General features: G+C 44.0%; 1 protein-coding gene across 1 annotated transcript in view; it reads right to left on the reverse strand.

Moving 5' to 3' along the window:
• The window catches only part of ecel1 (endothelin converting enzyme-like 1), a gene marked incomplete at both ends in the record, with an annotated part of 56,828 nt that overhangs the window by 5,244 nt on the left and 39,084 nt on the right, over positions 1–12,500 (reverse strand). The window contains 4 exons of the mRNA XM_083913409.1: positions 1,228–1,293; positions 5,031–5,179; positions 5,775–5,842; positions 11,253–11,304. Coding sequence (XP_083769535.1) covers positions 1,228–1,293; positions 5,031–5,179; positions 5,775–5,842; positions 11,253–11,304 — 335 coding nt within the window. The remainder of the gene's footprint in view (positions 1–1,227; positions 1,294–5,030; positions 5,180–5,774; positions 5,843–11,252; positions 11,305–12,500) is intronic.

Consider the following 12,500-nt stretch of genomic DNA (forward strand, 5'->3'; position numbering starts at 1 on the left):
GGACGGAGAGAGAGAGAGAGAGAGAGAGAGAGAGAGAGAGAGAGAGAGAGAGAGAGAGAGAGAGAGAGAGAGGTGCAGTATGTTGATTTCAAACAAAGTCACCGTCATTGCCAAGCGCCCAACCACAGCGACTTCCTGTTTGATCCAATCAGGAAGTGCCAAAAACTGCAGTTCTCAGAGTGTCCACTAGGGGCAGGTTTCATAATAGAGCAGTTTCTCATTGAGCCCCATGTTAAACAGGAAGTTTTCACAGCATCATTAAACCTGTTTAAAACATTATAGTCTGTATGTTTAGGTCATATCGCCATGACAACACTGAGGGGGGTGAATTTATTTGTACCAGGCTAGTTTTTATTTTATCGGAGGTTAAAGGTTATAAATAATCAGGGGAGCGGCTTCGAGTGACAGCTAGCTGTTGCCCTTTTGCCTCGTTGGAGGTCCGAAACGTCGGACTTCCCATGGCACTTGAACGCAGCATTTCTCTCTCTCTGCACGTGTCGGAGGAGCGTCAGAGGGGGACTTTGGAGGGAAGCACTACTACGTGCTCCAACTGACACATGCAAGAAAGGTAAGAATTGCTTTAAGTTACACGTGAATCCTGACGCCCTGTGTTAACCCCTTGAAATGTGATGAAAATATATTTATATACTTAATTACTTCAACCGACGAACAGTCATCACGTCGCTATCGTTGCGTTCTGATATTGTGATTTATTTAAAAGCATTCAATCATTCCCTCTGTACTTTTGTGTCTGCATGGACAAAACACTCCTCGCTGCGAGGTAGACCGCTGACCTGTCGATACGGGATTAAATTATGCAGCATCTCAGATCCTCTGCTGTCCACACACACACTCACACACACACACACACACACACACACACACACACACACACACACACACACACACACACACACACACACACACACACACACACACACACACACACACACACACACACACACACACACACACACACACACACACACACACACACACACACACACACACACACACACACACACACACACACACACACACACACGCAGAGAGAAAGGGCATTTACGTTTATCTTTCATCCTGATTCTGGGAGACAGCTGCTCTTTACCTTGATATGAATAAGGCGGGCGGGTTCATGAAGAACAAATACACACTCTCAGGACAGAATATATATAAAGGGACGGAGTGTGTGAAGCCTCGTGGCCACGGGATTTGAACATTACTTACGTAGTAGGAGAGCTTGAGGCCTCCCATGTCCGCTATGTTCTCCCCGAGTGTGAGACGACCGTTCACCTGCACACACACAACAGACGTGGGATTAAAAGACAACCATCATAAGGTACAGGGATGAAGAGGACGGTCGACAAACAGGGGTTAATGTTTATTATGTATATGTATGTACATATATATATATATATATAGACTTGTATATCACTCTGGACTCCAGTGACACCTTCAAGAGTGCCTCAGAACACACCTTTTTAAATGTATCCTCCTTTTTTATCTGTCTAGCGTCATTGTGCATTCCTTGCGTATGTATTTATATAGAATTTAATGATCCCAGACTGGGAAATTATTTTGTAACAGCAGCAGTGGGTCAGCAAATAAACACTTTGTACATAACATACATAGCATCCAATATATACATAGTGTGTATATACAGTGCACAGTGTGCTATAAACAATTAACAATAAACAATAATAATATATACAACAAAATGTGCAAAATATACTATAACAATAATAATATATACAAAACGAAAAACAGTAGAGAGAGGGAATGTTAGGATGCAGCGTCTGTATCTGGGCAACAGCGGAGGGGATGACGTCACAGGCCAGCGCTGCATCAGCTGAAGGAGGAACGTACACACCAATAGTGATGGCAGGCCTCACCCCCACAGTCAACAGTTCAATGTCCGGGGTACAGAGACGTCTCCCCACGTGAACGTGGTCACGTTCCTGTCCGCCCCTGTCCGCCCGAACAGTGCTAAAACCGGGAATCGCCACGCTGTGGTCCGGGATGTGTGAGTGAAGCCATGTCTCCGTGGAACACATCACACTGCACTCACGATATTCCCTCTGAGCCTTTATCAGCGCGGCGAGCTCGTCCATGTGCTATTGTATTGAATGTTTTTGGTTTTGTTGTGTTTTTTAACATGCACGGTTACCTTGAGTGTTGAAAGGCACCAACAGATAAAATGTATTATTATTATTATATCAGTTATATGTGTATATATGAAGAGCTCTTTTCCAAAACGAGATAAAAGCCAAATTGAAAAAAAATGAGTTTGAGCCACTTTGCTGTAAACAGAACCTTTTCACTGCTTCATCAGTGTTTCTGCCAAATCTCTATATCTCCTTGTTTAAAATGGTCTCAAGATGCAGTTCCTTTTCCAAATCGCGACCAGCGCCAAACCTATTATTAGCCTAAATGCGATACGTCCTCTCGACCAATCAGAATTCAGTGAGCGCTCTATGCTATCCAACATGGCGGCGCTCTGAAGCGGGAGAGTTTTTTGTCTCGTCCGTCCGTTCAACATGTTCAGACTGAGCCATAAAAACCATTTTGACAAGATACATTGAATATTAACCAAATGTGTGGGTCTAGGTAAAAAATGTAATTTTCCTAATTAACCGAACAAACGTCTTTGGACTGTGGGAGGAAACCGGAGAACCCGGAGAACACCCACGCAGACACGGGGAGAACATGCAGACTCCACACACAAAGGCCCCACCCGGGATGCGAACCAGGAACCCTCTCGCTGTGAGGCGACAGTGCTAACACAATAAGAAAAATCACCAATGTAGACACTGAACTTGGAGACAGCCTCGTGTGGTCATCCGAGGAACTGCAGTTTGTCACAGCTCTGCGTTTCTGTGTTTGGTCACAGCTCAAACATGTCCATAACGTTTTGTAGTCAAGTGCAACTTGCCCTTTTGCTTCTTCCACGTGGCAAAGTATAAATTGTGTCAAGAGAACAGGAAACAGGAGGAAACGGAGTAATGAAATGTTTTGATTTGAGGCTCTTTTTCACAGAAAGGGGACAATTTTGTACCAAATTTATGCACAACAGCTACTTTAAACACATGCCTTTCACCCTTTGTGAGTGCTTTGTGTGCTTGAGTGGTGTCTTTTTATCTTATTTGTGCAGGTTAAGCAGACGCCAAGGTGCTAAAATACAACCAGACCACAAAACTCTCAACTGAATCTATTAAAATTGTACCTCATCAATTTATCATTGCACTTCTTTAAAGCTTTGTTGCAAAAACACAACGGTCAAAATCAAAATTGAAGCAGCAGAAGCGGAGACAGTCTAACTTTTAGTTCCTGGCAGTGATCGAGTAAAGTCCCAAACTGTGGATCCTTCGTTTCCCGTAATACGACTCATTACGGTATTTTGTTAGAGACTTCCTGTTTGTGATAAAGGTCACAAACCTCCAAGCACAATATGAGATAACCCTGCTGACATCACTATGACATCATCAGGGTTGGTCTCCTCATGCCAAGTTCGCACGACAGTGTGCAGTTTAAACGTCACAACTGTCCGCATCGTGTCATGTGTCGTGTCATGAGTTGTTGTGATTTCCACTATCGGTGCTGACAAGATGTTTCACCAGGAGGAATCCCTGATGGGTGTGGGTGGGTGTGTGTGTGTGTGTGTGTGTGTCTGTCTGGTTTAATATCGCCATGGATGCATCTACAGTTAAAAGCTTGATGCGTTTGAATCTGATGCTCGATGTCGCATGGTCTCTCGGTAGCAAACACTGAGGGGCCGCGACAACGCAGCTAGAAATAGCGGCTTCTCCTGTGGTCAGGAGCTGAGCCTCGGTGCTCCACCGGTCCACGGGTAGGCTGTGGCTCAGATGTAGAGTGCGTCGTCCTCCAGTAGGAAGATGGGTGGTTCGATCCCCGACTTCTCCGGTCCGCTAGCCTGGCAATTGCCAAGCATCTACGATTGCACGTTGGTCTGGGAAGACTGCTCCACAAGTGGCGGGCGTAGTTCAAATGGCTGCACACAATCGGACAGTCCTTCAACCAATCAGACCAACCATCCAGACGACGTACTCCATTCGTTTGGCCACCAGGGGGGCTAGCTAACAACCAAAACCAGTTGGCAGTAAAGCAAATGCATCCTTTCTTTGGAGGAATTGCTCCAGGTAAAGTTTCTGCTCAGTTTTCAAAGATATGCGTCAGCTGCATCAACGGGTAGCGGTTGCTGCACTTCGATGGCCGCCATGTTGAATGTAAACTGCACAAAACTGCTTGTGACGCTTCGCTGTCGTCATCGTGTTTAACCAGCCAATAGCACACTAGGTGAAAACAGCCAGCTTGGTGACTGGATCCAAAGTGGACCCAGGTGCAGAAGGGGGTGGGGAGACCCAGTCTACCGGTCCGCATGTCAAAGTGTCCTGGGGCAAGATGCTAAAGTGCACTGAGTGGTCAGAAGGTGCTGTATAAGTACGAGTCCATTTAGATAGAGTCTTACTAACAGTCATTGTCATGCGCTCTCATTGGCTCGCTGAGTCAACCCGGATTTTGGCCGTCCACGGCCCATCTGGGAGAGGTGGGCTTTTGTAGAGCGCGTTTGCACATGTACGAGCACGAGGCCTACGGCGGTTCTGAAGTTATTTATGTGCGCCTGTTGGGACGTAGAAAAAAACACAGACCATGTGTATTTAACAACAACAACAATGGCGACCAAATTTTCACGTTGGTGTGATGCGGAGGTGGAGTGTTTACTGCAGATTTGGTCGATGAAAAGATTCAAAAACAGTCGACAAGACGCACAAAAACTCTGAGGTCTACGGAAAGATCTGGAAACAAAGCCACGCATCGCCATGACGTCATCAATGCGTGTGACGTGTTACAGCGTGATGACGTATAGGCAGCAAGAAGCATTCTCCGAGGCCCAGGTAGTGTTTGGGCGTGTGTGGGGCGTGTGTGATGTGTGTGTGTGTGCGTGTGTGTGTGTGTGTGTGTGTGTGTGTGTGTGTGTGTGTGTGTGTGTGTGTGTGTGCGTGCAGACCCACCCTCTGGTTATAAACGGTGAAGTTATCGTAGAGCTTGACGATGCACTCGGCCTTCTTCTGGAACTTCCTGTAGGAGTCCTCGGTCCACCACTGTTTGAGGTTGCCGTGCCGGTCGTACTGGCCCCCTAGGGACATGAACCATTGCATCACTAAGATGAAGGGCAAAAGGGCAAGATGGGGGGGCGCAGTGTTAGCATGGAGACAACACAACCTGCAACTTTCCTTTTCAAAGTCCAAAACGCTGCCCCAGCACGCCGTCTTTGAAGCTTTTGTTGTTGCTGCGGGAGTCAAAACATTGTCTGGGGTTGACCTCGACCTCGTGATTCCAGCTCGAGAGCCGACTGAACTCTGCTTTTCAAGTCGAATAAGTTTGTCGAATAAATGACAAATGCCAGAGAAGCTGGCGGCGCACAAAGCCACCAGTCGCACTCAGAGTTATCACAGTGTTTTGGGTAGTTCCCGCCCTCGCTGAGGTATTTTCCGTGCATCTTAAAGGGCAGCACTTTTGACTGGAAACGAAAGTTAGAGATTGTGGCTCAAAAGAAAAAAGAAAAAGCCTTTGGTGTTGAGGTGCGGGCGCCCTACAAATGTCACGAAATTACACAAATCATCAGGGAACCCTGGCTTTTACTGTGAAATGGAATTCAGTGCAATGGTGGGACTGAAAATGGTGGTAGAGCGTGTGTGTGTGTGTGAGTGTGTGTGTGTGTGTGTGTGTGAGCGCTGAGAGGTGGCCTTTCTTACCCCAGTCGTCGTATCCATGCGTGAGCTCGTGGCCGATGATCGCTCCTATTCCCCCGTAGTTCAGAGACCTGGCAGCGGGAAAGACAAATACGAAATATTAAACAAAAGTAAAACTTTCTCGGTGTCAACAGGAGTTAAGAAAAACGCCTGAGCAGCGAATCGCTTCTGAGGTATGCAATGGCGATTTAAGGGGGGTTGGTTGGTGACGTTCATCAACACACGGCCAGGACGAACGCCGATCAATCAATGACCGCAGCTAATCCGCGGATACAGGAAATCTCATCTTATCTGTTGCTACGGTAACTAGGGTTTGGGTCGGATTTAGGGAAAACGTCGTTACAGAACGGCCGGTCCTAAAGTCAGCGTTCTTATCGTAACTCCAGGCAGGAAATGTGTCGTCAGAAATGTTCCAAGTTACCAAAATCCTAAACAAAGCGTCCTAACTTTAGGACGACCCATCAGCTCTCCTGTCATTATTATTATTTAGTGGTACTAATAAGCGAGACGGCAGCTCTTTTGTTACATGTAGACGTAGGCCTGATGTTTGTTGAAAGGCTTTTGGGTGATCCCAACGATCCATCCATCAACCTTATCCGCTCGTCCCCATCGGGGTCGGGGGACCAATAATAATAATAATGGTATGTGTCTCACTGGAGATACGCAAACATCCTTCTTACTGTCTATTGGTAGTTGTTTTGAATCTATTTGTGTGGATTCAACCGTATATAGTCTATGGTTTAATTTCTATTTTTATGTATTTTGAGTCACTTTATAGTTGTTTCACATCTATTTTTATGTATTTTGAGTCACTTTGTAGTTATTTCACATCTAATTTTATGTATTTTGAGTCACTTTGTAGTTATTTCACATCTAATTTTATGTATTTTGAGTCACTTTGTAGTTGTTTTACATCTATTTTTAAGTATTTTGAGTCACTTTATAGTTGTTTTACATCTATTTTTAAGTATTTTGAGTCACTTTGTAGTTGTTTTACATCTATTTTTAAGTATTTTGAGTCACTTTGTAGTTGTTTTACATCTATTTTTATGTATTTTGAGTCTCGTTGTAGTTGTTTTACATATATTTTATGTATTTTGAGTCACTTTATAGTTGTTTCACATCTATTTTTAAGTATTTTGAGTCACTTTGTAGTTGTTTTACATCTATTTTTATGTATTTTGAGTCACTTTGTAGTTGTTCACATCTATTTTTACTTATATTGAGTCACTTTTTAGTTGTTTTACATATATTTTTAGATATTTTGCATCCCTCTGAGGTGGTTTTGTATCTATTCTTAATCATTTATAATCCATTTTTAGTAATTTTGACTCCCTGTCTGCATGTTATGCTTCTATTTTTGGATGTTTCACCTCATTTTGCGTCATTTTAGATCCTTTGTAGTTGTTTTGTGTATGTTTATGGTCATTTAGCATCTCTTCGTGATCGTTTTGTTTTTTTTCAGCAACATTTCTTGAGTCGGGCCCCTGACCCTTTATGGGCCCCTGGGCCTGAACCCAATAAGCCCCTTCAGTATAGGCCCCCATGATGACGAGGACTGAACTGGACACTCAGGGACAAGCATACATAGGTAAATATTCACTTTATGACTTCAGCAAAAGGAAGGACGTCTCGATGGTCACCAGCTGCACATCGGTGGGAACAACACCAGTGTCGCTGGATCTGATCCAGGTACAGACCTGGTTTTGAGTGAGTTGAGGCGTCTCATGACAGAACTCTCCGTGGCTTTCTTCCCTTGTGTTGTCCTCATTGCTCATTCTGCTCAGCCGAGCCGGATAAAACGCTAGACGCACTTGGGATCTAATTTTGGATCCATGGGGCTCAGATTGGTATTGAATAAAAATAAGCTCACTGCCACACGTTCCTGTTCCCACTGATTAGTGTGTGAGGGGGAAATCAGCAGCGGGACCTTCCTGCTGCAGCGTTAACTCCATTTCCCAAGTCGTTAAAAACACAACACGCCACGCTGCAACACGTCCACACCGTGTCCAGAGGAAGAACCCGCCGGCCCCCAACCTACAAGCAGCGGGTCACTCCACCTCTCCTTGACCCCTCAACTGAAGGTGGAGTGCTGTCTTCGCTCCGCCCGCAGACACGGAGAGCGATGAGAGGGCAGACTCGGGGCTATTCACATGGCTACATCTGAAAATGACTTTCTGACAGCAAGTCGATACGGCGCCTCACGCCGGCCCGACTCCCCCCCGCTAAACTAACTGGCTGATTGAAGCTTCATTATACTCAACGTGGGGGTGGAGGACTGTGTGTGTGTGTGTGGGAGCGAGAGTTTATGGGAGGTTAGGGCTACTGCAGTAATCATTTCTAGAGGACAGGTACACACACGTACACACACACACACACACACGCGCACTAACACACACACACTTTACAACATTATAAATTAATATTGATTAGCATGTGTGGCAGCAGGTAGTGGACGAGTGGTGATCACTCTAATGAAGACATAGAAGTGTTGCTAATGTACACAACTGAAGAGTAGTGTGTGTGTGTGTGTGTGTGTGTGTGTGTGTGTGTGTGTGTGTGTGTGTGTGTGTGTGTGTGTGTGTGTGTGTGTGTGTGTGTGTGTGTGTGTGTGTGTGTGTGTGTGTGTGTGTGTTACTCTGAATGCAGGAGGTGCAGCTGTTTGGACCGTATTGTATGTATTGGCTTAGAATAATACTCGTTACTGGCAGCGGTAGGTTTGCTCCTCGGTGAATAGCTCTGGGTGTGTTCGGCGTGTTGAGTGGATGGATTGTTGTTCGCCTGCACATCCCTCAGTGCTGCTGCTGCTGCTGCTGCTGCTGCTGCAGTGGTGCATTTTGGTTTTTCCACACTGATCGTTTTCTGAATCATGCACACCAACACTTCCTGGATTGATTTCCTTCCTTTCAGGCAGCCGTTTGGTTTTTAATTCATGCTCAGAGTTGAAACTTACTTGCGACAGGAAATCCGTCACTGTAAGCAATTCGTTTTCCTCGCTCTAAAAGTTTTGCTCATGGCAAATATAACCCCCCGCCACCCCCCCGCATATTAAAAGGTACAAAACAGAAGCCAAAATATCCCGGATACGGACGCGGCCATCTTGTAATTTTGAACCTTGAGTCTGTGCAGTAGTGATCGGGCGTTGGAGCCTCCTGTTCATACACCCGCCCGACCCATCAACAGTGGATCACAGCTGTCAATCACGACCTTTCACCCCATTTTTATACCATTGATCTAAAATGAGTCACCGATGTAACTATCATCGTAAAAAAACAATACTTCTGGTTCCACATGGTACAAGAACACCAGTCCCCTGGGTGATTGACCCGTCCCTCCACCCTGACCCTCCTCTGTAGGTCTTATACTACGTCATCTTACGTTCTCATTGGCTCCTGCAACGATCACTATAGCCTCTAGAGGGCGTCGCCTGACTGCAAACACAAAGCTGCTTGCACGACGTACGACCTACACAGGACGGTCTGTTGAAATAACTGTCATATAATACAAAGAGCTTCTATTTAAATGTATGAGCATGAAGAGATGCAAAATGTCTAAAAAATAGATGCAAAACCACCACAAAAAGATGCTAAATGACTAGAAATAGATGCAAAACCACCACAAAAAGATGCAAAATGTCTAAGAATAGATGCAAAACACTACAAAAAGATGCAAAATGTCTAAAAATAGATGCAAAACCACCACAAAAAGATGCTAAATGACTAGAAATAGATGCAAAACCACCACAAAAAGATGCAAAATGTCTAAGAATAGATGCAAAACCACCACAAAAAGATGCAAAATGACTAAAAATAGATGCAAAACCACCACAAAAAGATGCTAAATGACTAGAAATAGATGCAAAACCACCACAAAAAGATGCAAAATGTCTAAGAATAGATGCAAAACACTACAAAAAGATGCAAAATGTCTAAAAATAGATGCAAAACCACCACAAAAAGATGCTAAATGTCTAAAATTAGATGCAAAACCACAACAAAAAGATGCTAAATGTCTAAAAATAGATGCAAAACCACCACAAAAAGATGCAAAATGACTAAAAATAGATGCAAAACCACCACAAAAAGATGCTAAATGACTAAAAATAGATGCAAAACCACCACAAAAAGATGCTAAATGACTAGATGCAAACTCACTTGTAACTACTAATGACTTAAAATGAGTCACGGACGTAACTGTGGACGCAACGTTACTTTTGGTTCCACACGGGACACGAACACCGGCCCCCTTGTTGAGCGTCCTGTGTTTGACTGACCCATCCCTCCACCCTGACCCTCCTCTGTACGTCTTATCCTACACCATCTTATACTACGTCATCTTACGTTCTCGTTGGCTCCTGCAATGATCACTACAGCCTCTAGAGGGCGCGGTCTAACAGCAAACACAAAGCTGCTTGCACAACGTACGACCTATACAGAGGACGGTTGAAATAACATCATCATATAATACAAAGAGCTTCTTTTTTAAATGTATGACCACAAAAAGATGCAAAATGTCTAAAAATGTATGCAAAATTACCACAAAAAGATGCAAAATCTCTAAAAATAGATGCAAAACCAGCACAAAAAGATGCAAAATGACTAAAAATAGATGCAAAACTACCACAAAAAGATGCAAAATAACTAGAAATAGAAGCAAAGCCAGCACAAAAAGATGCAAAATGACTAAAAATAGATGTAAAACCACCACAAAAAGATGCAAAATGACTAAAAACAGATGCAAAACCACTGCATGAAAAAACTCACTTAAAACTACTAATGACTTAAAATGAGTCACGGACGTAACTGTGGACGCAACGTTACTTTTGGTTCCACACGGGACACGAACACCGGCCTCCTGGGTGACTGACCCGTCCCTCCACCGTGACCCTGCTCACTACGTCTTATACTATGTCATCTTACGTTCTCGTTGGCTCCTGCAATGATCCCTTTAGCCTCTAGAGGGCGCCGCCTAACAGCAAACACAAAGCTGCTTGCACACTGTACGACCTATACAGAGGACGGTCTGTTGAAATAACATCATCATATAATACAAAGAGCTTCTATTTAAATGTACGACTGAGGAAGAAATTTAAACGTGACATATTATAAGTATTATCCAATAACGATGCAGCTCTAACTCATGCATTCCTCATTAAAAGCTTCTTTAAAATAAATCGAGCGGACAGGGAGGCTCTCTACTTCCATGCGCCATCAAATTTGTCGCCGCATTCAAATTTGGGGAGGCGACCTCTCAATGACACCTGTTCCATTAGCGGGACCTTGTTCAGTAATTGAGCGCTTGGTGGGTAGTTAAATTGGTTTAATCAGGTGTGTTGGGACTTCGGGGAAGCAGACGTTTGCCAGACTAATGTCGCCTTTAATGGTCTTTGTTTTGTCGGTGTGTGTGTGCGTGGTGATGTTGTCGCCTACATACGGACAGCAGCAGCAGGGAGAAGGCAGCAACAGGGGGACGGGTACTTACTGTGGGAACTCGGGGTTGTAGAGAGTCGGCTGGAGGATGCCCGCAGGAAACACTGGGAGACAGATGAAGAAACAACATGAGGGAAGTTACGACTCAGCACATTAACAGAGACTCCCACACACTTTCCATTTCATACGGACTCAAGTTTCCAGACTTCTCTGCAGGTCTAAGTACAAATATCTGGATGTTTATCATGTAAATTTCATTGGTGGGTTCATTAGTTGTTGTGGTCGGTCTTGGTCTCACTACGATGCTTTCGCCCGTGCATATGGCCGACAGCTGCCGCCGCCTCCACCGTGTTGGAGATGTCGACACGATTTTACACAAAGTTTCCAGGTTTTATATTTGGGATTCTGGTTTTCCATCATGGCTGTTCACTCAACACTCCTACGCAGACGACCTTCTACTGTCAAACGTCTTCAACTTACCGCAGAGCTGTTTTGCAGCTCCGCGTAGGAGTGCGCGTCCGTCACATGCGTCCGTCACGTGCGTCCGTCACATGCGTCCGTCACGTGCGTCCGTCACGTGCGTTCGTCACATGCATCTGTCACATGCATCCGTCATGTGCGTCTGTCCGTTTCGACAACTTTGAGCTCGCGCCGGACCGCCGACTCTCACAAAGCGGCAGACATTTTGCTTCCGCGCCAGAAAAAACACTCTGCTCTTTCATTTCTATTTCTATCTTTTCGTTTCCACAGTTATTTTAGTGTTACAGTAACTTTTTTTTCATCTCTTCATTTAAATAATTTAACTTCTGTTTTTTATTTTTATTTTTGTTAAATTGTTGAAAAAAATGCAAAACGACCGTTAATAAGATGCTAAATGACTAAAAATAGATGCAAAACCACCACAAAAAGATGGAAAATGACTAAAAATAGATGCAAAACCACCACAAAAAGATGCAAAATGATTAAAAATAGATGCAAAACCACCACAAAAAGATGCAAAATGACTAAAAATAGATGCAAAACCACCACAAAAAGATGCAAAATGATTAAAAATAGATGCAAAACCATCACAAAAGATGCAAAATGACTAAAAATAGATGCAAAACCACCACAAAAAGATGCAAAATGATTGAAAATAGATGCAAAACCACCACAAAAAGATGCAAAATGACTAAAAATAGATGCAAAACCACCACAAAAAGATGCAAAATGACTAAAAATAGATGCAAAACCACCACAAAAAGATGCAAAATGATTAAAAATAGATGCAAAACCACCACAAAAAGATGCAAAATGACTA

Source organism: Echiichthys vipera (genome assembly GCF_963691815.1).
Source record: "Echiichthys vipera genome assembly, chromosome: 5".
In the NCBI taxonomy this organism is placed as follows: domain Eukaryota; kingdom Metazoa; phylum Chordata; class Actinopteri; order Perciformes; family Trachinidae; genus Echiichthys; species Echiichthys vipera.